A 27,088-nucleotide genomic window follows, 5' to 3' on the forward strand; every position below is an offset into this window, starting at 1 on the left:
CAGATTTGGCTGATTTCTCACACATTTTTAATGCTTGCTCTTTTACGAGACCCCATTTGATTTATTCACATGATTACGTTTTTAATGGCCATGAATATTTTTGGTTTAAATGGGATTTGAGTGCAGATTTTCTAGACTGCAAAGAATTTCCTGCAAATGCAGAGGTATGGCATAAATCTCATACAAGAGAAAAGCGGAAAAGCGTTTAACATGCCTTGAAGTCACATTATAATAATTAAAGAATGAAAACGTTGCTAGCTTTGAGTAGCAAATTCTAGACCTATTTTGGAGTATTCAAGATCTTCTAAAAATGTCACAGACGTTATCATTTAAGAATTTAATGTATTTAAGGTTAAGTCAGATGCTAATTCATATTCAGCAATTCCAGCCCATTTTCCATTTAGATAATTTCCGAAACGATGTTCCACGGTAGCAAAATGGCACAACTGCTTAGATAAATCTTCAAATACAAGGTTTGTTGCTGCTCCACAAACCCAGCGAACTTAGCCAGAAAAACCTCATGCATAAGTCATAAGAAAGACAGTTTCAGGCGAAGACAGAAGCGATTTCTGTTTGATTTTATGTACTCGTTTCTTTTGCATAACAAACAAAGGTGACTTTTGTATGAGAGTAAAAATGGTAAATAGAAAACAAAAGTTACATCAGTTTGTCTGAGGTTTGTGGGCATAAATTAGCGTCAAACTGCAAAGAAAGAGGGAGACGGGGCTAGTGGGTGTGAATAAGGAGGACACATCTCACCTCTTTTAGCAGAACCGAAATGGAACGTTGCCCAGAAGTTTTGCCCAATTAGTGGAGGCATCAAAGCAAACACCCAGACGAAGTCAGTCAGCCAGGTTCAACGGCACGGAAAATCACCGCAGGCCTATGCTACAGTCCCTATTTCCTTTCCTACACTGAAACAAATAGGCACTGAGAGTGCATCCCAAGAACTTTAAGCCAAGTAGCCCTACTCAAACTTGGAACCGAGCTATATAAGCCTAAGCTAGGATCCTAGAGATTCAGATAGGAAGTCTAATCTTTTAATCAAGCTTTTTTGTGAAAAACACAAAAGTTAGTGGTACACAATTGTTTTCTGTGCACTTCTCCCTCAGGTTGTTCCTTCGTTTCGCCCCATTCTTGTTTCTTTTTTATTGATTTTCCTTGGGGCGTTTGCTGCCTTGACATTAATTTAATTGTTGTCAGCATCTTTTGAACTCTCCTCCCACTCATGTGTCAGCTGTCAGAGCGTGGTAATAAATTAAAAAATTTAGAGCGATTATGGGCCTGAACAGTTCAAAGCTCCAATTGATCTCTGCCGACCAAACTAGTTTCCTGCTCCAAGTTTGTAACTGAAATGGTATGAAATCACAATCGAATGGGCAATCGTGAACTTGGCATTGCCGAATCGCACTTGGCCCAATGACAAGTTTCTTTTTTATCCGTTATACGTTTCCTCAGGGGTCTTTTGGTCTCCGCGCTTGGCTTCTTTATCAAGATTCAGAATACTTGTCAATTTTTTCTCCAGTCAATTGTCTCTTTTTTGGTGAAAATCACGTATGTCGTGGGCCTCGTGTTCTGGAATAACGAAGTTAGGTCCGAAAAAAAATCGGGGTAGGCCTAAAGTGAAGTAAAATGAAGTCGCGAAAAAGTCACGTGCAAGTCCTTCGCGTTGGCTGTCCTTTTTTCTACAACTCTACCCTGCATTATGATGATGGATGTCACTGCAAGTCCTTCAATTCGGTGACCTAATTTACATTACTTTCTTGTTAGTGTCGAAATGGAATGAAAGATATGCACTTGGACACAAAAAGTTTTTTTTAAGTTCATATTTGTATCTTATTTATCACCATCTTTTTTTTTGCCTTTTTATTTAACTTCACTTTTCTAAGTTGTGACCTTCCCAATGTTCCTAGACACCATTGTTAGACACTTCCTGGCCCAAACCCACCCACAATAATATCAAAAACACTGGGCGTGAAGCTAGACAGGTACAGATAACATCCATTGCTACGATATTAAAACTGCTGACATGCCAAATTATCTTTCCAAATTAAAGACAAACACCACGAAGCAAGACAAGGAAAAATATCCACAGAAATAAAAAAAAACCGAATAAATGTTGAAAAAATTGGAAAGTGATAAATGGTTTGGCCTGGTCAGCTGGCCACATAATTGTTGTTGTCATGTTTGTTGCTTTTGTTAAGTTATTTGGCGCAATCTTTGCATATAAATTAGCCAGAAAATGACTTTTCAAATGGGCGAAGAGAACTCGAATCCAAAGAAACCGAATAGACCAGAACCCGAAACAGAACTCCCATTTGGTCCCGCATTTGACTGACAGACAGACAGGCGGCCAAGTTGATTTTTAACTGGGCTAACTGCGTTGGCCCCCTTTTCGGTGGCAGAAGAATAAGCGTTTCGGGGTCAACTAGCTGTAGCTCCCCAACGAAATGGAGATGAACACGAAGTTGCAGATGAGGATGGAAATGGAAATGGTGGCATAATGGGAGCAGCGGCAGAAGACACGAGTCTCAGACAACTCCGAGATAAATCAAAAATCGTTGGAAAGCCAAAGGGGCAGGGGTGTTACGAAAAATACCGACTAATGTTAGGCATAAATAATGCAGCAAGGGACAATGAAGCAGCCAAGGCAAGCCCATAAGCCCCAAGTAATTAAGTCAAAAATAGCCGAAAGTCAAAGGCATTGCACACGAAAAAAATATCATTAGGTCTTCTATTGTTTTTAATTTAATTTGTAAAGATATATCTCAAAGAGAGCTAATGAATAGGCACATTTGTGTATAATAGTCGGGTAGGAACTATAATATAACAAGAAATTCCAAGTCTTGGTAAAGATTCCAATAGTTTTCTTGCAAAACATTTTGATTTTGTTCTCTGTAGTAAAGAAAAAGTAAAGTCCGCCGGAGGGGAAGACAAGAAGGATTGTTGGGGTAATGAAGGGCGCCAACGGAAGTGTTTATGTTTTGAATATTATGTTTTTAACAGAGAAAATCCCAAAGTAAAAAGAGGAGCATAGAAAGAAAATTTTCTTGTGTGAGTGGAGGTGGGGGGTGCGGAAAACAAAGATATGAAAATCCCCTTTGATTGTCAAGTTCAGGAGACAAGAGAAATGGAAATTGTTTCTGTTTTGGCTTTCAGTTTTTTGTTTCTTTCATGTTTCACTCTATCCACCGACAAAGTGACAATGCAGCTTGGGGATAATTATTATTAACAAAACTGTGCCCACAGCCACGCCCCCAGTCAGGGACCCCAGTCCATTGTTTGCCAAGATTTTCCCCACCATTGCCTTGATGTGTCGCTCTCACAACCATAAAGCCATAACCATCCGCAAGGTATCAATTACCAGACTCTAATGCGAAAATAACAAGCCGCAAAGGAATGGCCAAGAAAATTTCAGATAATGGAAAGGGAAACGGGGGGAACTTGGGTGGTATCTAAGCTGAATACCTCGTAAGGCAGCTGACCAACAATGGAGCTGAGAAAATAGAAACACAACCGCCAGCGTAACATGAAATGCAGGTTGTCAAAAAAAAAATGTAAAAAAAGTTAATGAAATGAAGAGTGGGTGGAAGATAGAAAGTAGTAGAAACAGAACTTGTGCAATAAAGTTTTCCATAATGCCAATAGAATACTGTCAATCAAAGCTCTCAACAGACACTATTTTGTTCAAACTTATCGAACCAAAATGCGGTTTTGACGGACACGTTGATGCCATTGAAAAGATAAGTTTCCTGTGAAACTGATACTAAACTTGTCAATTATCAAGAAGTGCTACACTTCAAGACTGCGATTTAAACTTATATTTCCTTTTATTAAGTACTAAATATTTGGTAGTCTATTGTTGCCATGCAAACCTAGGATTGAATCGCATTCGTATACTTTAAAATTCCAGAAGCTTCATTTCTCCATCCAATTCACACCCAATCCATGCCTCGCAAACGCATTAACCAATTTCCATTTAGCCACACCTCAATGTAAAACCCTCAACTCATCAGGGCAAACATAAAGAAAATAACTGCATTTGCGGTGAAATTTGTTAACTGGCCAGCAAAAGTTGGCAATGAGAAGGGAAAACTGGAAAGCCGCTGGACGATGCACCCATTATGACAACGTCAGTCAACCGCAGCGACCAAAGGAATGTGACAACAGGAAAACGGCACAAAAAAAGAGAGTGCTCTTGCTTTGGGGGAAATAGCCAAGGGGAGCCCTCATCAAAAACGCATCTATCATTCGACAGATTGCACAAAAGCTACAAAGGTACTGACTGTGATCCAGCTGCCACAATTAGGCGAAAACCAGGAAACTGAGAATAGTGGCAACCCGATGAATGAGGAATGGAAATTGTAAAATTAAAATTAAATTAAAGAACTAGTTTTCGGAAAGCTTATAAAGTTTTCTAAATGCGAGTTGCTTACCCTTTCTCGATTCCCATACTTTCTATTTCAAATTATAGGTAATCAACTCTACTTACTCTTGGTTTCACTGAATAGGTTTTAAGTTTTTTAAGTATGTTTAAAGGGACTCCCCGCTTCAATTTGTCTACCTACCCAGCTGGAGATGATCCCTGGCTGGCGCTTTTGCCACCGCCCGTGTGAATGTGGCGCTGGGGGGGCGTGGGCTGGTGGTGGGGCGACGAGGTGGCCGAGACGGTGGGCGTGCCCCCGTTGGAGGAGGAGCTGCCACCACCCACTTGCCCCTGACCCGCCAATTTGCGCTTTGGTGATAGCTCCTGGGCATTCTCGCAGACATTTTCCGTGTTGACGACCTGCTCCAGCATGTGTATCTTCAGCATGATTGATGGATTTGATTGACTGACGTTGTTTTGATTTTGGTTTCGTATTTTTGGTTTTGAAGTATTTTTGGTATTGTGGTTTTGTTTGCTTATGGTTTTTCCCTTTAAATAGTTTTAGTTTTTCACATGGGTTCACTTCACTCTTTTCATTTTGCTGCTGCACAGGGGGAATAATAAATTGAAGTTAAATTTATAGCATGTGTTTTTCTCTTCCTTTCTTTCTTGCTCGCTTACTCGGTTTTTATCATTTCCCGATTGTTAATAAAAGTTCAGGTTGCGGTCACTTGAGCTTAATTTTCTCTACGCATGTTTTACAACCGTTGTGAAACCGAATTTTATGTGCCCAGCAATAAAAGAATGGAAATTTAATAAGTTTATGCTGCCCGACGTTATGGTCGTAAAACTCGGTAAAAAAAATCTTGTCTTCAAAAACAAAGAAAATCACTCAAAGGCAAATGAATGTGGATTCTGGGCGAGGCTTAAGTGCACATTATTAAAAAGTAATGCCGGGGCTGAAAACTCTGCCCAGCAGAGCGAGGAAAAGCGCGTGAAAATGCGTGCAAAACAGAGAGAAGACAACAAACAACCCGCATATGTTTTTCACGAAGGGAAAAGCCCGAGGCATAACCACTTGCCAGGGCAGTCACTTAGGCCCCATGTCCCCACCTTTTGGGAACCTTCAATAAGCCCTCATAAAGCGGCAAGAAAACTTCGTCTTGAACCTGCCTCACTGACAATTGGCTTAGGTCTAAAACAGGCCGAGGGAAATCTGAAAATTTCGTGAATGGTTGAGTCGAGAAAACCCCAACCCCCAAAAAGGTAATGCGATGGCGCACGTGTCCAAGTGCCGCCCCCACAGAAAACGGGCGAGATGATTTATGATTTACGGCATTGACTCAAGGCATCTGGCCGTCAAAAACCCATGGAGTTACTCCTGCGATTCCCGGATTTTCCGTCCCAAGGCCAGGCACCTCGCTTAAGTGGTAATGTGCGTACATAACGAGAGTTGTGAATGGTATTAGGGCAGATTTTTTGGCTGGGGTGGTGATAAGAGGGTTAGGTAAAGATAGACAAGCTAGAATTTGATGAAAGTGTGCCTGTTACGATGGAGAGGAGATTAGATGCACTTGCTTTAAGCCACTTATGGCTTGCTTAACTGTTCCGAGAAGCTACAGGAACAGGAGCTCGTAGCTCTTACTACACTGAGAGCATAGGTTCAGGAAACATTCCAAATCATGGATTTATTTTAGAAAAATAAATGCGCAAGCAATCGAAATGTGATAAGAAGCACAATAAGCATAAAAAATTCGAAAATTGAATTTGCTCATTTCCTACCTAACCAAACCTCTGCATTTAAACGTCCAAAGGAATGCTGGCTGAATAGCTTGTGTACATAAATGCGTAATCTTTAGCTCCATTTAATTGATTGGATTTAGCGTGCACGCATCCGAGCAAAATCCGGCAAATATTACCCAACTGATACGATTACTTCACTTCAGACCAATTGCGCCTCCATTGCCGTTGACCCAAATTGGCAAATCTCTGAATCTTCTCGGCAACATTTGGCAAATCACTTGCCCAGATTGAGATACCTCGCCGCTCGCTCTGTAATGCAATTACCCAATGTAAAATTAAATATATATACATATATATAATGTGTTTCGACTCAAATCGCATTAAGAGCAATCAAAATTTATACGGACATTTCTTTCAGCCTCAACACGCAACTTCCGTTGTTGCAAATTCGTCATTTCCGCAAAAACAGCAACAGGCACTCACTCAGGTGAGAATGATAAAAAATACACAAAAATAACAATAATGGCTAAAAAACATCATAATAAACTCAACTCGAACTGAAATTGAATTACGTAGCGTAGAAAACAATTTGCAAGCGCGAGTGCTAAATAATTCTTTGGGGTACTGTCGGCTGCATTATAAAAAACGCATATAGAATAATTTATTTAAATCAGGCTCAGCAACCGCCCCCAAGTCGGCGACGACAACCTTTTATGGTGTCATGCAAAAGTAAAAAGAGAAAAAATCTATAAAAGTGTTATATTCATTCATTTGTTGCTGCGCTTGTTGGCTGTGGACAAATTAATGTCAACAGAATAGGGGATCGCAGGGGGCGAAAATCTGGCGAATCGTGTGGGCTGCCGGGCTAATAGTTGATTCCAGTCTCTCAAAACCGCCCAGTGGGTGGCCTTTATCATGGATAAAAGTATGGAATGAATGGCGAGAATGCGGAGGAATAGAACGCAAGTGTGTCACCCAAACAATGATAATTTTTTTATTGTTGCTCATTCAATTTGGCATTTTTATTGATGTGTTGTGATCCGAGTTGCAAATGAAATTGTGCGGATTGCTTCTCGATTCATATTTTTGTTTTTCTCTTGCTTATTTTGATTGAGTTAATGAAGCCAAAACTTCCATTTTCAGACACTTTGAAGACGATATGTGGTTGAATAGCACAAAGTAATGTGAAGTCTATCGAACAAGTTGCGCACAACTGAAGTGAATAATTCGATTAGAATTTCGTAAATATTATTAATGTATCTTTTCGTATTTGTTGAATTTGATTTTGTTCGTTTCATTTATATTTGTTGGGCTCGCAAAAGTTCTGCTTCTATATACCGATTTCTTATAGATTATTATATTATACATTTCTTGTTTGTATTCTTGAATCACAAGTTTCCAGATATTATTATCCTAACTGGTTTTCTCGAATCAAAGTTTACTTTCTTTCTTTTATTTTCATTATCACCTTATCGCTCAACAATTAATCCATGATAAGTGTGTCAAGTGCTCGACATACTCAACATTCGACAGCCCCATTTTTTTTTAATTTTCCCCAACATCCCTCCCAAGTAATTGCGTAAACATTTCGCAATCAGATTTCAGTTAGCATTTTATGGTTATAACTTTGTGCCGATACGCCATAAACATAGTATTTGAGTTACGGGCCACCAGACTAAACCAACTATTAAGTCACCCAGTGGTATATGGTGTCTTATCGGAAATAAATAGGCGGGTTCTTATCAATATTCAAGTGAATGATATTCCAAGGGGGACATTTTGGATCATTTTAAGCCGCTGAATACACTCCTACAACATCCGGTTTCCACAGTTTTGCAAGTTCAAAGTTTTCTTCCGTGTGTGCACTTCCACATTTTCCTGTTAAGTGGGAGAATTTAGGACTGAAAAATTGGTTGCTTGTTACTTTGCTACACGTGTTTAAATATTTATGCCTTGACAAATTCTGTAAACAAATTTGTCTTCTGCTCTCCAGCTTGGTTTCGTATTGGGTTTTGTGTTATTTTTCTCGTAGCCTGGCTAACAAACATCAACAGCTGTTGGCAGACCGAGTTGCTCCGGTTTTCTATTTTTTTTGTGGGGCAACAACTTCTGTGAGAGCAATTCTAGTTGATTATGACTTCTGTTCTGTTTTTGTTTGGCGTCTGGTTTGGTATCGGTTTTTGTCGGCTGTGTGCCATAGGTATCTTATCTTATCGACTGCCAATTGGGCTCAATAATCAGCTTTTGGATGTGCGCAACCTTGACTACTACCAGTGAAACCTCCTTTCCAAATTCCACGGGGGAGTTACTTTATGTCGAACACGGAAAATGCTAGATATTTGTGCTTGTAAGTGAACTGTAATGGGAAACTGATGTAGCTGCTAGGAGTTCGAGATACTGAAACTGTTTCAAGATACAGCGTTTACACATGGTTTAATTTTTTTAACATTTTTATTGCTTTTAAGGACCGTAATGTAATAGAACTTTGTGGACTCAATGACTATGAAACACAATACACAATTATCGTTCTCAAATAATTTCTATTGTATTATAATAAATTGGGAAGAACCTTTAAAGTTTACTATCTTTAATCTTGGTACAGTAAAGATATGGCCAAAGAAATCCTTTAAAACACCTTGTGGCCATCTGGCCATAAAGTTTTGATTTACAACCCCTTAACCCTTGAATCCCCAAAAAACAAAAACTTCAAAGCTTTATTTTTGACAACGACCTTGGCTAACCTATAACAAATTTTTTAAAAATTATAAGTATCATCATGTTTTCGGTAGAAACTCGGACGCCAAAATGTATACTTTATTTTGGCACAGGTGCGAACAGGTCATAAACAAAGGGGTTCCCCCTTTGTACTTTATAGAAAAATCGAGGCAACGCCAATTAAAGTCAGCACTAAACGTAGAGGCAGACACTCCTCGCCGACCGCCCGACTTTTCCATTTCCAATTCGGATGCCAGCCATTTGGCACTGGGCCATGTTATGGGAGAAGCGGCGGCACACGCCCCATAAATTAAATTCGCGTGTGTTTTTCCACGAATAAAGAAGGGGAGGTGGAGGGGGATCTGCGGCAGTTGAGATAAGCAAGGGGCCAACACACAACGCATTGGCAAAACGGTAAATTTGCAGCAGCCTACAAAGGCCAAGTAAACCGATCGAAAGTAGACTTTAAGGTACCCACTACTTCTCGTTGCTTTAATCAGAAATATGTTATATTTTTATATAATGTATATACTATTTCATTTTAGGGCAAGCATCACTTAATTCATCCTTAATTGTTGTGTTCCGTAATATACTAAGCATATATTTAAACAATCTCTTGAAACCATTATCCCTAAACTTGTAGAGTTAACATACAGAAATACGTTTGAAAACTTCTATAAGCTGAACTTTAAGGCCTCAGTCTGCATACTTAGTCCAAAGGCCCAACATACCCTTGCCTTTTTGAGTGCTGGTCGTGAAAGGGAATCCAAAATCAATGCAGGCGAATGACACGGCGAGGCTTACCCGCTCTTCCGCCCCCCGTACCCACAACTCTTCCTGAGCCAAGCTTTTGTGCTGGCTGCACTTCAACTTGAACTCTCGAGTGGCGGCGAGAAAAGGGGGCGGCGAAAAGTGAGAGGGATGACAAGACAATTGATGGGCCAGACAGACGCAGAACGATGAATGGACAGCCGGAGAATCCGAGAAGCGGAGGTGGAGAGTCCGAGAATTCGAGAAGCGGAGAAGACTGAGGCAGTGGAGAATCAGAAGCAGATAGCAAGAGATGTGGCCAAAAAGCAGCTGTTTTCTTGGGATTGTTTTTCACAGCTTTCTGTTATTGTCCGTATCTTCACACCGAGCGACAAGGCCAATTTGCTTCCCGAGTTCATTTACATTCCGCATCGCTGAGGTTTACTTTACATCCCAAAGAGATTGAATGGGGCAGCTCTTCAACAAACTTCACCGCCCCAAAAAATAAATACAAAAAAACTGATATCTGTCAAAAGGCAAACATCCGATTCGGGCGGCGAGAATCTCTTCACGAATGGCATGAATATTTGATGAGCTGTCGTTTACCTTTTTCGCCCTCGGAGCAAACTGCAACAAATATTCGGAGCCCCAAAAATGCAACAGGCAAAAGCAAACAAGGGAAAATAGCAGGGTATCCAGGTGAACTCGGAATGGGAGCAGATTGCCAAAAGCGGGAGGCGTGCAACTATTTACCTTACGAAGCATGGATGCTCTTGAATATCGCAAATTTCATTTTAGACTTTAATGTGATTACGACGGTTAAGATTTCTAATAACTTTTTTTGACTTAGTTCTCCTTCAAATAATAAATATTTGACTGAATGATGATTATTAAACGTTAAATTCGCATATTATATGTACATATGTATTTTAATATGTATGTATTTTCTTGAATAAGCTACATTTGTACAATAACGTTTCCAATTAAATCAGAGTACAAAATGAAACAAACTTTTCCATATCTATGTCCGGTCACCTGGTGTCTATAAAAATATGATTTTGTTGATGGAGCGGCTCGAACAGCTCGTGTTACCCCGTTTTCTCGAGAGAGCAACTGAAATTCCAGAAAACTGCAGCTGGCAAAGCAGTGAAAACAGCAAACAACCAAAACAGCAGTCGCAAAACTCGCACACACATGCCAATAAATATTTTTGCAAGCTGCAGCAGCGAGACAAAAATCGAGAAAAAATTTAACGAAAATGAAAAGTCAACAGCAGAAAACACGGCAACACAAACTGAAATCATTTCAGGCCAAACCCGTTTCAAAAGCCAAAAAGAAATTCACGTGCTCTGCGAATTTACCATAAATTTTTTTCTTTTTGACCGCTGGCAATGCATATTAACAGCAAGACAACAGCAACCACCTTGATAACAGGCAGCAGCAAAGAATGGGAGGAGTAGTAGTAGAATAAGAGGAAGAAGAAGATGCAACATTGTCATTTAACGGGACAAGCGAACAGGGCGCAAAAAGAGGTGGAAAATGCGTGAATTTTAATTTGCATTTTTGCGAGTCGGAAACGAGAAAAATCGCTTTTCCCGATGGAGTTGGCTGGAAACTGTTCCACTTTCACATCACATAATATCTCTAATAAATCTCTAACTTAAATATCAGTTTAAGCATTAGGACGAGAAATGTTATCAGAAACGTGATGATTTCTTTGTTTGGCTTTCGAGGAGAAAGAAATTTGATGAGAGATCGAAATTCCTTTATGGGAAGTAATAAGCAATCCCGTTTTTTTTCTGAATCCAAAACAAACCTGTTGAGGTTCATGATCTTCAAGTCCCTAATAAAATTTGGAATTCACATTACCATTTCCAAATGTTGAGGTTACTTATAACAGCAATCACATCACACAACTTCCACATAAATCACAACAAATAAAGAAACACAATTTTAAGCTGATCGCAGGCAGATAAAATGGTTACAAAAACCAAAAATACACGTAATAATCATGCGTGACGCATTTTAATCGAACTCCAAAAACACAGAAAACAAAAAAAAAAGAAAACAAAAACTCAGGAACCGGCAAAAACGAGATGAAGAAAGAGAGAGGAATGAGACAAAAACGGAGCTTTTTGTGGTTATTTCTTTTCATAAGTATTTCTCATTTGTAGTTTCTTTTCAGGAGTTTAACATTTGTCAGTGCTGATTATGTTATTTCGTCATTTCTTGCACTTGTTATTGGATGGCATTTTCGTAATTGAATTGCACAAAATATTACGCACACAGTCTCACTTGTTTTCAACACTTTCTTCGCTTCTGCTTTTGGATTCTTTGCTCGTTAAATTTCAATTTCAGCCAACGATTTTTGTTTAACGGTTTCACTTTTAGCTACGTGCGCGTACATATGCATGTACACACATGTATTTATGCAGCCGTTTTTTGGCAGACTTATTTTGATTTCTATTTGTCTTGCCCATTTGACACCTTTGCCACTTTCGCTTCTAATTTTTTGATAAGGGCAACAAATGCGATTTCGTTTTGTTGTTACTCAAGCACACGCATTCAATTAAAAGTTCGTCAAACACTTTGTTTATTTATTGCTTTCGTTTTCTTTCTTTTGTTTAGGCTGCTTAGGAAACCGCCTCAGTGGTATCAATTGCAAATTAAGTGTTGAAGAAAGTTTGCGTGTTATGCTTAGCTTGATTTATTTTTTATTCACTTGTTTCAAGAATTCAAAACCATAAATCATCATTGGCTTAATTGGTTGTATCAAACTTAAAATATGTTTGATTGATTACCTAGCACTTTCACAAATTCGAGTATTCGCTTGTTATTGTTTACTCCGCTATTTAACAATTTTCTTGTTTGTTTTGGTTTTCCCTTTCGCGCTGCTCTTCTTGCCGTCAACTGTTGCTGTCGATTGGCAACTGCTTTGCGTTCTACCGTTACTTTTCGAGCAGCGAATGCAGAAGACGCAGCAGCGGCTGGACCGGAAACCCGAAATATATTACGATTCCTGTTCCGATTCCCGATTTTAGGATTTCGCGACGCAGACGCGCGACAACGCACACACACACGCCCGGTCGTCCTCGCACACGCACACACACAGTCGGACACTCGGTGCACGCACGCACGCCCACACGAGTTGAATCACAAATCGACACTGAGTGGCAAAGCAGAAAGCCCCAAACGAAAGTCTGCTTGGCCCCTAACGAACACGAATGCGAGCGACGACAACGTCGTTGCGCACGAAGCTCAGATTTCAGGTTCCACAGCCGAATGCGATCCACAAACTCCACAATGGGGGCCAAAATAGTAGTAGCTGTGGATCTGACAATGGAGAGTTTATATACATATATACACATATGGGTGCGACTAAATTAAATGCACCGCATAGTGAAATAATATATGACACGAATTTTTAAAGAATTCATTAAATGAAATCTTCATAGATTCTAAGTTATAGCATATTACCAAAAGACAAAAAAAAACTATATTATATACATACACTAAATTATTGATATTATTGATATCATATGTTATATTTCATGCTGCAGATGGGCATCAGTTTTATATAAATAAATATAAAATTTTGCGATTCGTTGTGCTATCGCTGTGCCCTTGACTGTACGTGCACTTTGCATTTTTGTTAAAGCGAGAGAGCGGAGTTTGTTGCTGTCTGCTCTCACTGCTTTTGTTGCCTTCATGGGGGCGAAATTCTTGTTTATTTACATTTATTTACATTCCAAATGCGCGCAGTTTAGGCAAACATAAAGAGTGTTGCAAGGGAGAGGGGAGCAGCCCGCATTAGCCAAAGTAAACAGTTTGGAAAACAATGCAATTCAAAGAAGCCGGCAATGCAGTTGCCAGTTAATTATTTGCACAGTGTACCCCAAAAGTATGCAGAAGGCAATGCTTTCCCACCACGAAGAGATAACCAAAACAAACCGAATAACCGGAACCGGCGTGGGACACGAATACACAAGTAAACAGGGGCACGAGTCAAAAACAGTCGGTGTTTTTCAGACGGTAGTGCACTCATTCCAGAACATGTTCTTTATCTACGAGTAGATATTTGGCTAATCCAATTTGGTAAGGGTCTGAAGGACAAATATTTTGCAGTCATTCTACAAACCTACCAGTTCAACGCATCTGTAAGCTTTCCCTGAAAGGCTTTTGGATGTTTTCCCAAGAAAGTTATCCATCGATTAAACCGCTCTTGAGTTATAAATGGTTTAACGTACTTTCTTTTTATATAAAGTTATGGTTTTGTTTATTCCATTTGTGGAAAAAGAAGCTCTTTAGAACGCGTTCCCGAAATTCCGACTGTGCCCACAATCCACAAGTGACGTCGGCTATTGCGGCGGCGTGATGCACTGGTTGCCTCATCTTTATCATCCACATGCTTGCCGATGTTTCGTGTTGGTTGGCGGCTGATAACGAACAGCTGATAACCACACGATAAACCGCAGCTGCGAGGGGCGTTTCGAAAACCAGAAAACAGATAACCAACTGTTGCATGCCCCACATTTTTGGGGCTACACATCAAAGTGAACCGCAAGGCAATGGATGCCACTTCTTTGGTAGTTTGTATGTAAACAGGTGTGGAATGCATGCATATATTTGTAAATTCAAGAAATATCTTGGTCACCATTCAAGTGATTTAGACGAGAAAGAAATAAAATTGATTTGGTTACGATGCGAAGGTAATAAATTGGTAAAAGCTTTCTTTTTAAACTAATTTTATATTCTTGATTACCTAAAGTTCTGATTGAAATTGAACGATTAACCTCATAAAAACATCTCGGAACTCATAAAAATACGTATTTTATTAATGAATGAATTAAAAAAAAAACCTGTTTTTATGATTAAGTGCACCTACCTTAGTGGTTCTGCCAGCATATCTATATTCTCGCAGCTTTCCATCTCCAGTCGCTGGTATTGCAATTGCCTAGCACTCGAAGTGCTCGATCTGCCCCCTGATCCTCCCGAATTTGTGGCCGAGTTGGATGAATGGCGTCGGTACTCGGCGAAACTCTCGCTCTTGCGGAGACCCGGAATTTTTCCGGAACTATTGCGCCAGTACTTGATCATCCGGTGTAGTGGCTTGGGCGAACTGGTTGCCGAGCTCGAGGCCAGTGATACTTCACAGCCTGCCACGATTATCGGATGGCCATGATCTACCAATGTCCTGTAGGAACTCATTTTTATCGCTGATACCAACTAAATGTTGAACTTTTTCTCTTGAGAAAGTTAGTTTTATTCATTCACTACTAACTTTTTTTTAGCTTTACTTCACTTCTTTGGTTTATTGTATTGCTTGAATTGTTTTATTATTTTGTTATTTTACTTTGCATTTATAAGCTGAATTAAAATATATGTTTTTATTACTTTCTGTATAGATTCCAGAATATATTATATTTTACTGTGCTTGCTTGCGCATGTAGAATTGCTACTCTTATCATTTATATTCCTGGCTTACACTTAGATTTATTATATCCACTCATCACGCAGCGTATCTATATTTATTAATTTAATATAAATTTTGTGTTTTTGCATAATTAAGAATTCGTTTGCTCTATAAATCGAGTTTCGTTGGGGTTTCGATATGAAGTCGCGACGCGCCGCCTTCGATTTTCCGACTGACCGCAACAAAGAATCGGACCAGAGCCCCCAGAAGCGACTTTTTAGAACCGAGCTCCATTATCTGGAGCGTTCTCCCTCGTTCGTTTTTGCTCTCTTTCTCTTTCCATTTCCATTGTTTTTATAACTTCGCACGTTTTATTGCAAAGTTTTTTTTTCTGAATTTACTTGTATTTCTTGCAATTTCATTATTTTAAGCATACAGGGTGATTCTGATCTTAATTGAGCATATATAAGGCGATCACATTAGGCAAAATAAAATGTTCTCAGAACGTACCCCGCACATAATGTTTGAAAATGTGATGTTGTAAGGCTTGAAACGTGTTAATGTTGTATTTTTAATAATAAAAAACAACATCTTTTTATGGTGAATATGACTTACTTGATGCGAATCAAAAAGTTTTGTGTGAACTTCAAAATATATTATAAATTTCGTTCTATGTTTGTTAAATATACCACTAAAGAAATGGAAATTGATTTATTTTATAAATTTACTAGGTATCTTTCCATTCTTAAGGGCACTATAACCGTTTTTACTAGTTTTGCATTGTATTGCAGTTTTAATTTGCTAGCGATAAATGACCGAGCTGTGATTCCGCTAAGTCAGCTTATTTTTATTTTACTGCTGCCGATATAAAAACGATGTGTAATTTGTACATGTAGAGACGTCTTTATTTAATTTCATTTATCGTTTCCAGCTATCAGTGATCTCACGGTTTTGAGATCCGCCCCCTTTAGCACGCCCCATGAATAGAAACCATTGTCTAGTTCAATGCTCCAATCATTCACCATTCAGACTTTGGTTAATTAATTAAACAATCCATCAAGATTAAATATTATCAGTTTCTTACACCTTCGTTTGACATTTTCAGGTGCTGGGAACAACAAATGCCCATAATAAGAGCTAATTTTACGCAGATTTCCCCATTCCAATGCCACTTGTTATAGGAAAAAGTAGCGTAGGGCCAACTGTGAAATATAAATGTATCATCGATGCATCAGTGAGTCAAGCTGGGTTTACGATTCTGCGGGTCACCGCCAAGAACTTTAATGGCTCTCGAAAAGAGGGTGATAAGGAAACAGACTTCGGGGCGTCCCAGTATGCACAAAAACGGACAAAACGGACGGAGAATAAGTGCATTAAGAGTATAGAGGATAGATATTGAGGGGGATGGAGATAGTGCCGACGAAAAGTGGTTCCACAACTGCTAAATGCCGCTGCAATCGAGTTATCAAGTAATCGAATATCCAGCAAATCAGATAAATGGAACATGCAAAACAAATCGTTCGATAAGAGAGCTGGAAATATGAAAATTATAAAAAAGAAAGCAAGTCGTTGTAGCTTGCTTAAGATACCCTTTTCAAAAAATTCATACGCATCGATAAAATAATATCTTTGTTTACAAATATTTAAAAAATAAATACTTCTTATCTTATAACTTTTATAACTGCATGTTTTTATTATGAGACTTCCTAAATGTTTGACCCAATCATATCCCCCTTATCGCGATCTCCTATCTAGAGAGTATCAAAACCGACTTAAAATGAAATCGAAACCCCAAACCGAAACCGAGTTCACAGTTGCTACTGTAACGGTTTCGGCCACGGGAAAGTCGAGTAAGATTTATCATGACATTTCCTTGATGACGATACTCAATCGCAACCTCCCCCCGACATCATCCCCCAGCACCCACCACCCCCCTGAACACTCAAGCTCCGTGTGTGCGTTGTCAAAATTACATTAAAGCGGAAATCGCATGCTTCGCTTCAGTGCCAATCGAAAGAAGACAGCAAACTGACCGCGGAGTAGAAAAAACTCGAGCTGCACTGCCCGCAGTCTCGGATAACTGCACTGAGCAAAACTCCATGCTTGTCTAGGTGTTCTTAAAATTCTGCTCAGTTTTTTATTACAATTCTTTGAAATATATTATAAAATAGATACAGATTATACAGAATATGTATATTTACTTTATTAGAGTTATACAAGTTCATTCTATACAATCGTAAAGCATAGAAGCAGGAATAAGCTCAAGTTGTTTATTACAATTTAAAAAAAACAGATGGTGAATATTTTATTAGAATTACACAAGATTATATAAAAGGCGCAAGTGTTCTGAAAGATGCATGAGCCTTTTCTCGCTTCTGTGTATAGAATTCTATGAATTTTGGTAACCAATTTTAAACTATATATTTACATACATATCTATTAGCAATGATTTTTTCCTGTATATAGGAAGGGGACGGAAGGGGGCTGTGGGTGCCGGCACGCAACACCCGCGACACTCGACGACATAAATCAGGCTCAAAGAAAACCTAGTGAAAGAGTTGGGGGCGACTGTAAGGCGAGACACTTGCATTTTGGCTCGTCGTTTTTTGAGGGGTTTGAGGCAAACATGTCCAAGCTGTCGCTTGTATGCCCCTCTTTATCGGCCCCCCATTCGCCACAAAACTACTCAGCACCCCCTTCGACTCCCTCAATACGCGAAAATGTGCGTAACTGCGAGAAACGTAACACAGGCAGCCGCGAAGCACGCAAACTTTGATCTACACGGAAAGAAATTAATTCCATTTGAACGTGGAGCAAATTTTTGTAATATAACTCTTTTTCTCTATTCTAAAAATTAATTCTATTAATTAATTAAAATTAATCTTATGTCCACCGATAATTGAATTTTCACATTTTGAATACAGTATGTAATATTTGTTTTATCAGTGCACATTTGAGCTGGATCTGACGTTCAAGTTGGAGAAGGAGTCTCGACTGAGTTGAAGACTGAGACTAGCGAACATATTTCATTCCACGGACATGAGACACGAGACCGCGGCTTTAATTGACATGTGTTCATTAGAAGAAACACAGGAATCGGGTTTGTGAATGGAAACGCAGGGGGTTCGGAAGTATGTGTAGCTGTGAAAAGTGTGCTCCACTTGAAGGCATTACAAAAACATAAAAAACATAAATAACAATTTTATTGGATTTGTAGCTTAAAACAGCTCAAGGACTCAGCCTGGAAAAGCTGAGTAGGTTACCTTAATCTAAGAAAATACTAAGTACGAAACTGAGTATCGAAGATGGTAGAAAAACACTCACAATTCCTATTCATTTCCTATTCATTTAAATGGCCATGCAAAATCGCTGCTTTTAATTAAATTAGCATCAAGTCTAATTTCTTACGTTCCTGCTAATGTCCGTTCAGTCTGCAGCCGCATTTAGAATGAAGTACTTGTGTAAGTGGTCAAGAAAGTCGTACATTACTCCGTACATTAACAATTCAGAATTATACCCTCAGATCTGCTTTTGCTGGCCTCCTCAGTGTCGAGTCTGTTCTGGGAGGATTTTTATCGAACTTTGGCATCGGAGAATGCAGAAAGGAACCTCATTTATTCGCCGTTGTCCGTTGATATTATGATGGGCATGGTTTACATGGCAGCAGGCGGAAACACGGCGCAAGAATTTAGAAACGTTTTCAAATTATCAGAGAACAAAAGTCAAGTGGCAAACAGCTATCGTAAATTGTTTGCCGGCATTAGGAGCCGCGAAAAGGTCCTTTTCCTGCATATAGCAAACCGGATATATGTCAACCGGAAATATCGCCTTGTACCTGAGTTTAATGAGGTGGTACGGAGGGCCTTTAAGGCCAAAGCCAAGTCTATCCGCTTAGACGGTCCTGTCAGCGCCTCTTTGATAGTCAATAGCTGGATACTAAATCGAACGCGAGGCATGATCCGGAACATAGTCTCACCTAGCGACTTGAATCCGGATACAAGTGCGTTTCTGGTGAATGCAATCTACATGAAGGGCCAGTGGGTGTTTGACTTTCAGGCCGACCAAACTCATGAAGCCGACTTCCAAGTATCACCTGACAAAATCATTCAGGTGAAGATGATGACTTTGTCAGCATCCCTGTTCTCAGCAGACCTGGAAGACTTGGATGCGAAGGTTATCGAGCTGCCCTACCGAAACTCAACTCTTTCCATGCGCATTTTTCTGCCCAACAGAGTTGATGGCCTAAGAAAATTGGAGGAAAATATTGGGCTTCTAAAGCCTAATCTGCAAAAAAATTCCGTAAATGTCAAGCTGCCCAAGTTCAAAATCGAATCTAGCGTACAGCTGAAGGGGATTTTAGAAAAGGTTTGTATATTGGTAAATATAAACGACACCTTTTTCATACCTTTCCTCAGTTAGGCATTCGTGACGTATTTAAGCCCACAGCTGACTTGAAAGGGCTAGTGCTAGAATCTGGTGCTAAGATCGATAGAATTGTGCAGAAAGCCTTTCTGAAGGTCGATGAAAGGGGTGCCAAGGCCTCAGCGGCAACAGGTACTTTGTTATTACCCCGGAGATACACGGCATTTACGTGATTTGCTTATCTTTCAGGAGTTCTAATTCGCCCAAAAAAATCAATTGACAATATGAAACTGCCTCCAATGGAGTTCATAGCTGATCATCCCTTTTCCTACGTAATTCATGACCACGATGTCATTTACTTTCGGGGTCACATCGTCGAACCACACTGGTAATCAAATGCCAGCAAAATTGTATTATATTATATTGTCTTATAATATGAACCAACACTTTACCATAACATACTTTCCAAAGCATTTTCAAGTCTAGAGAGTATTTAGTGAATATTGAAAACTTGCACAAAGTTAACAAATATTGAAATACCCAAATATTGGGTGCAACAGGCATTCGCTGATGATGAAATTCAGGGATTATACACCTATCTAAACGCTGTGAAGAGGCCGCAATCAGTATCAGCATACAAATTTCTACTTTCCACCGATTGAACATTTCTAGGTTTTTGGAACCATTTGGAACCATGTGGGCCCGGTCAGATGGGCTTAACCTTTTGCCTTATCCTCCATTCGATGTAACTGCTAATTGGCCTTCGACGACAGCCAAAGGAATGACGTCCGAAGAGTCCGACCAGCACAGCTGTTTGACCTTTTGGCCTTAGCGGAAAAGGCAAAGACAACGACGTCGATAAAACTTATAGGCGCCCATAAATTAAAATGCAAATTAAAAGACGGCAGAACGAGATAGAAACATTTAATTGTACTGAGCAAAAATTAATGTACTGCGTTGGAGGTGGGAGAGGCAGGCCAATAATTATCACTGTCGTTTTTTATCGCCTTAATTATGACCAATATTTGGGCAATAAAATTATTCGTCGATTCAGGCAAGGAAAAGGTCGAACACAAAGTTACCAAGCAGCGTCATCATTCTTAGCCCAGCCAAAAAGTTTTAATTAAAAAAATTGTTAACTCTGATATGGCAAGGAATAGAAGCAACTTGCGAAGATATACGTGAAAATTCCGCTGGTTTTTGCTGGACACGCGACAAATTAGAAGGGACATGACTGTCAGATGGATTTTCAGTTCTAGTTTCCCGACTCTTAATCCCTGCCAGAGTTTTCCCTTCCAGAATCTTGGTAAATCCGAAATCAGCTTAAATTTAATTTTTGCGCTTTCCTTTGCGCCGAGAATGAAAATGGCTGGATAAAGAAGGACACCGGAAGTGAGGCCAGGGGCTGTTTCCTTTGGTTCTCAGCGCTTAGAAATGCCTGGGGCTATGAAAACTTTGCTTAGCAAACTTCTGGCTTCCCTCCTTGGGGAATTTTATTGAGACAGGTTGGATTTCGGAATATAAACAGGGTGTTCCATCAACGGAATCTCAGAACCTTAAATTCTGATGTGATATTGTACTAAAAAGTTATAGATTTCATACCTAAATAAAATGACATATCCTAATGTTATGTTATGTTCATAATTAATTGAAATAGACCTGCTTTTACCAAACAGTATTTAAGTAATAAATATTATTTAAATATTTATTATTTTTATTAAATAATATTATTATAATTTTATATTTAACTTTTGAACAATACAACTTTGTGCAAAATACACATGCAATGAAATGAAGGCGACGGTTGTCGATTATTCAAAGTTTGCGATAAACTAATAAGGGGAAAACAGAAGTTTTTGGCCATCTAATTTATGAGTGGCGAGGCCTGAAAGAAAAAGACAAGGTTACGAATGGTTAGAGGTAGAAATTAGAGGAGTATCCATGCAGTTAACAAATTGCTTAGCTAAACGATTTGCTTACAAGTGCGCAACTAATTAGGAATATGGAAGACACAAGAGCTCGTGTACAAGGACACCCCCGCACACACACGTGCCACAAGTGGCAGGGAAAGAAGAAGCAGCCGCAGGATTAATGAGCTGCCACATGAAGCACTTTCAACGCCAAATAAAGGAACGACAGACAAATGTGGCAAACAACTTAATTTAAACGCGGAGAAATTAAGGAAATGCACTCGGGTTGGGTTGAAATAATTAACAAACTGTCGACGGTTCGGGGTTATCTATAAAGCAACAGCTGTCTTCAAAGGAAACGCATTTAAATTTACAAACAGTAAAAAATTGTCAAACGCCTGACCAACGCCTACGTGTTTTAAGGACCTTTTAATATCCTTATCTCGGGATCGTCGCAAATGTTGCGTAACTAAGTGCGGTGCCTTCGGGGCACACTTTTCACCCCTCCCTGCCGATCTTTTCGTTTACCTGCCCTCAAGAGATTTCTTAATGTTGCATCCGATGGATAGATCGCTGGAAAAGATAATCCATTTGCGACTCTATCTCAACCTTAATTGAGTTGTCGGCACAGGAAAAGAAGAGCGTATTTTCAAACACTTCTTTTGACACTTTTGCTGAGCATTTGAATGAGATCCTTTGGACATGTGGCCTCCTACCAGTTGAAGCGTGCCAGGAAGCGCAGGAAATTGAGTTGTGAGTGGAGGAAAAGTGGATTGCGAGGGAGTGTCATAAAGGTAAGAAAATGAGGGGGTTTTAGGGAACCGATTACCAAGAATCGAAGTTAAGAGAAAACACTTCGAGGTGGAGAACTTGAAGAAGTTCAAACTGTTTGAAAAGCGGTTCCCTTACTGTCCACTTTTTCTGTCATACGTCCATCATCTTAATTGCTTCTAAATATTTTAGGCCATCCCTTTAAAGTGGAGAAGCCTTCAAGGCACGACCAGACAGTTCAATGCAAAATACTTGCCATCGAAGAATCGATTAGGTTTTGGAAAACCCGTGACCTTGCTAACTCTAGAACTGCGCCAGCTGTCAGTTCTACACTCATAACTTGTTAAATTCAAAACTCATTGAAAATCAATATACAAATGTCGAGTAAAAGCTAAAAGTACAGTCACTGAACATGAATGCCTTGACCATGAGGAGGGGCAAACGAAATGCGAGTAGCCAAGGGGGCATCAATTACTTGCGCACAATTTGCACACGAAATGACTGCAATTAGCAGAGAGACACCTGCCAAATGGAAGCTCACCTGAATGGGTTGGGGCTAGTTCGTCATGAGTTCCGCTTTTTTTATAGGAAACGAAGCGGGGGACAACTAGGGCAGAGCCGAATAGTTGACCCCGTTTATAAAATAGCTAAGACTGGAGGAGGAAGTCAAGTTTCCTGGCCATTGTCACGTGCTGAACTCGTTTTTGAAGGGGGATAAAATGGGGTTAAAGTGAGGGATCTGAGAGACTGAAAACGTGAGAGTATAGGATTAATAGCTTTGACACATTTGCGAGTGACAACTTGAATACTAGCAGTCAGCTAATCCTTAAACATAACATTTTTCTGTGAAACCCAGTCGCAGTACGAAGTTTGTTTTGTATCTCTTTTTGTATCTAAATTAAATGAATACCAAGTGGATCAGAGGAATAACTTTTCTTATCCTGATAAAAGTCAAATGTGACTAATAAAATAAAACAAATTCAGGCCTTTCATCGCAAAAGTTTCGTCCTATTAATACTTCATCGAGAAAATTGTGTCACCTAACCAGTCGCCAATACCACCGCTTTCACTCCTCATTCAAACAACTTGTTTACAAGACAAAGTTGGAGAGACGAACTGAATGTTCTGTCAAAGGAAAACAATTCAATTTCCCGTGGAAAACCAGAGCACATAACTGTGGATGTCTTCAAGGAATGGAGTGCGTGGGTGGAGACAGGGTGACCCAAATCCGCAGAAAGCGGAAATGGAGAATATCAAATAAAAATGCAAAAATAAAACTAAAAGCAGCCATAAAAGTCCAGCTTGAACACTGGAAAAAGCTCGCCGCTTAATGTCGAATATAATATATGAATCGGAATTGATATACATCAAATTTTAGTTTGTAAGTGAAACTAAAGATCGAATAGATTTCAAAATGCGGCACTTTTAAAGGTGCTATTTTAATTCCTTATGTTGCTAAGATTTTTTCATGTGAGCCAGCATCGGCAAGTGCTTCAAATCAGTTGAGCAAATAGAACCAGTTGTGTGAGGGGTCGGAAAATGGGGAAAATCTTGACGGCTTTTAGGTCATAGCGGGACAGTGGGGTGGACCCTGCCCGACTGTCTGCCCAGGATTCATAAATAAAACAAAGTGGCGCCAACGTGCGACGAAATGACGCGTCGCCAAAGTATCTGTAGCTGGTAGCTTCTTCTTGGGTTTTCCCCAATTCCTTTGGCTTTCCACTTCCCGATTGTTATTCATTGGCTTCACTTGCCATAGGACCGCGTTTAGTTTTTCTCCCTCTTTTTCGCTGACCCAACTCCACCGAATATCGATTTTCTGGATGCTACATTTGTCTGGCTTTTAGTTTTTCCAGCTAGCGAGCGCAACTAGTTGCGGTTTTTCCGCTACTCTCCCTTTTCCTTTTGAAAAGCACTGCTACTGCAATAAGGAACAATTGTGGGTGGAAATTTTTGGCCCGGAAAACTGTGGAAAGCGTATTGATTGTTTCCTCGATAAGCGAATGTCGCGCAGCAAGGAACCAAACTTTTTCAGTCCGCGGTAAATTTCGCTATAGTTGGCCACTTGATGTGGGTATAGTTTACGAAAAACTTTTTCGAAAACAACTCAATTTATGTGGCTTTAAAAACCAAGGCAAATAGAAGCAACTAGACCGGGATCGCTAATTTTCTGCGCTGGAATTCGCCAACTTTCGTTCGAATGTACAAACCAAAAAACCCCCTTTTCACATTCTGATCCACCACTGGTATCAAGCCATCTTTTATTATCCCACAGCCCCTCAAAATGCAAATTGCAATTTAAAAAGCGGACAAGAATCGATGGCGAATGCAAATTTATGAGGGAAATGTCCTTGAAGCCATTTAGGAATCGAAATTATTCATGCCCCCTCGTTAAAGTGACAAACATCAATCCGCGCACCCCCGACCCCGCTGATTAAATCGGGAAATGCACTTTTTGCCATTAAAATTTATGGGCTTGGGTAAAGAAATGGGTTCCGAAATGCAAAAATGTGCAAAAATTATAGCGGGGCGGAATGAGCATCCTATTGAGCGGCGTGGAGGGAGGGGATGACTGCACTTCGGGGGGTGGCATGCAAATTTCTGTCAACCCTGATGAGGTAATTTAAGTGTACGGACCAAACACACACGTTTTTCCCAGTTTTTACGTTTATTTTTATGTACCCTACTTTAGGATACATTAGTTTTTGAAGTATGAGGGAAAGATATAAAATAAAATATGCTCTCTATGAAAATGTGAATTTTTCGTAATCCTACTTATTTCAATTATTAATAATAATTTTTAATAACTATTTAATCAATATAAATCATCAATAAAATATATAAACAGTTAACTTTTATTTAAGCAATTTCTATTTTTGCCATTGTCCATAAAATGAAACAGTCCAATTTACATTTTTACTGATCGAGATCCTTTAAAAATGTGGTGTAAGGGCATCCGCAGTCGCATTGATTTTTGTATTTCCGTTTTTTTCATTAGCTATTTTTTCGTTTTTTTTGCTGTTGATTGCTAATAGGCAAATCGTGTTCGATTAACGCCAAACGATTTCCGATCGCAGAGTGGTGTGTGGAATGGAAATGGAGTGGGTCGAATGCTTCCTTGTTGCACTTAAGTAGCTGCCGCAAATTGATTTCATGCTGTTTCATTTCCCTCTCCCCTGGCAGTGCTCCACTTAGAAAAAACTAGGGCAAACTCCCAAGTCCCAAGTCCGTGGCAGAAATTCAGGATGGAACAATGCTGCACCGCAGGAGGAAAGTTGCAACTAAATCGGGAGGGGAAAAGTTGTCTACTTTTTCGGTTTTCGCCAGTTTTTGTTGTGTTTTTTGTTTGTTTGTTTGCTTAGCTTTTCTTTGGCGGCCCGAGGAAAATAGATTTTCCCTTTCATTCATTGTCCGACGAAGAATGTGTGCAACCCTTTTGCTGGGAAGCTGGGAAAAAATGCGTTCAGCCAAGAGCCCAAATCCAAATCCTTTTGTCCAAGAAAACTACACCGAACCAAAGGAAAGTGGATGGAAAATAAAAGGAAATTTTCGCAGTTGCTTAGCTTCAAGCGAAAAATACTTTTTGTGGGAATTCGCACAATTAGAGCGCGGCGAGTGGTTCCTTTTCGTGTCCCTCGGGGTAACTGAAAGTGAGCGCTAATGGTGAGATACTTAAGGATGTTAGCAACCGGAAATAAGGAAAGTCAATGGTGATAACATATAGGTCAAAGGGGTAACGCAATACATCAATAGCTCTATGTATGGCAGTCCTTTTGTTGAAAGATCATCTTTTACTTTTTCAACTTCTTAGTATATTAGCTTAACAATGAAATCAGCTCGCTACACTCGATTAATTCATCAATCCGAGTTCCAGCATTCATTGTTGCCAGCCATTCAAAAGAGTTGCTCCACTGTCTCACACCTAACAACCCACATTTTCAACATATAACCCAATTGAACAACCGCAGCCTAATAAATAAATCGCAGCCCATCCAAGCCATCTGTTGGGCGATCTCTAATGGACGATCAATCAATCCAATCACGATCAGATACGCGGCAGCCGGTGGCAAGCATTTAAATGTAATCGCAGACGCTAATCGCCAACTGCAAATCAAGTTGCGTTCAGCTGAAGCCGAGTTCAGATATGTAAATATCTCGCAGAAACCGAGGAAACTTTTCGCAGAGTTGCCAGGTCTGCTGATGGCCACATGTTAATTAGAGAAACCCCAGACGCAGATGCAGACAGTTTCGCTGATTGATTGATTGGCTCTCTATATGCGAACCCTTTCCTGCTCTTTCCACTTTGGTTGCAATCGTTAATTAGGAGTCGCCCCAGTGTCGCCATTGAAAATATCTCAATACTTGGAGATGTAATCGTGAGTTGCAGCCTTTTAAATTACAAATATGCTAGTCAGTTTCAATAATTATTGTAATTTTAATGCAATTTTTAAGCCAAAAATACTTCTAAGGAGACTGAAAACTGAGTTTAAATTTATGGTTTAAAGTTTTAACAAAGCAACACAAAATACAACTTTATATTGCATGCCATGCTGAAGTCCACAAATTGTTGTTAAAGGTTGTCACGTATCTCACGGATCAATCTCTGACCCAAAGCAAGTTCTGTAGTACCTGAGATTCGCGTAAAACAAGTAGATTAGACAACGCCTACGATAAAAACAGAATTGATTGCAATCGATTATAAAGAAAACGCCCCCAACAAGCAGTTATACCAAGAAATTTATGTGACTAGTTCTAGTTTTGATACCGAGAGTCTTTGGCCTAATCGACGGTCAATAAGAGGTAATTGGAAAGCTGTATTTGGCGTATTTGGTCGGCTGCAATAGAGATTTCTGCGGAGGTCTCGGAGCAAGCCGCCCTCGCCTCTATTGTTTGGAACTTTTGCTGAGTGAAAGGACCGGAAACGCATACAAAAAAAGTCGGTATCCAGACACTGACATCGATATGAGGCAATAAAGGAGTTTTAAACAAAAACAAAAGCCACACTACATCACAAAATGCAATGGTAGAAAGAAAAAAATGAACCCATCCCGAACCCTT

General features: G+C 39.7%; 2 protein-coding genes across 6 annotated transcripts in view; one reads left to right on the forward strand and one right to left on the reverse strand.

Moving 5' to 3' along the window:
- LOC6542437 (rap1 GTPase-activating protein 1) overlaps positions 1 to 15,246 on the reverse strand; it is a 79,387-nt gene extending 64,141 nt beyond the window's left edge. Inside the window, exons 1-2 of one of the 5 annotated variants that reach the window (XM_026979647.1) lie at positions 12,527 to 12,806; positions 4,569 to 4,970 (exon numbers count right to left, since the gene is read on the reverse strand). In XM_026979647.1, coding sequence (XP_026835448.1) covers positions 4,569 to 4,813 — 245 coding nt within the window. In that variant the 5' untranslated portion in view covers positions 4,814 to 4,970; positions 12,527 to 12,806. Of the gene's footprint in view, positions 1 to 4,568; positions 4,971 to 12,375; positions 12,807 to 14,459 lie in introns of those variants that run through there. The other 4 variants (XM_026979648.1, XM_015159354.2, XM_026979646.1 and 1 more) reach the window with 4 other exon arrangements.
- Positions 15,247 to 18,429: 3,183 nt separating this feature from the next.
- LOC6541097 (serine protease inhibitor 42Dd) lies at positions 18,430 to 19,810 on the forward strand. The gene is made up of 4 exons (XM_001970135.3): positions 18,430 to 18,448; positions 18,511 to 19,352; positions 19,403 to 19,541; positions 19,599 to 19,810. Exons 1-4 carry the CDS (start codon positions 18,436 to 18,438, stop codon positions 19,739 to 19,741), a joined length of 1,137 nt encoding a protein of 378 aa, XP_001970171.1. The 5' UTR covers positions 18,430 to 18,435; the 3' UTR covers positions 19,742 to 19,810.
- Positions 19,811 to 27,088: the final 7,278 nt, after the last annotated feature.

Source organism: Drosophila erecta, unplaced genomic scaffold (assembly GCF_003286155.1).
Source record: "Drosophila erecta strain 14021-0224.00,06,07 unplaced genomic scaffold, DereRS2 tig00000055-arrow-pilon, whole genome shotgun sequence".
Taxonomy (NCBI): domain Eukaryota; kingdom Metazoa; phylum Arthropoda; class Insecta; order Diptera; family Drosophilidae; genus Drosophila; species Drosophila erecta.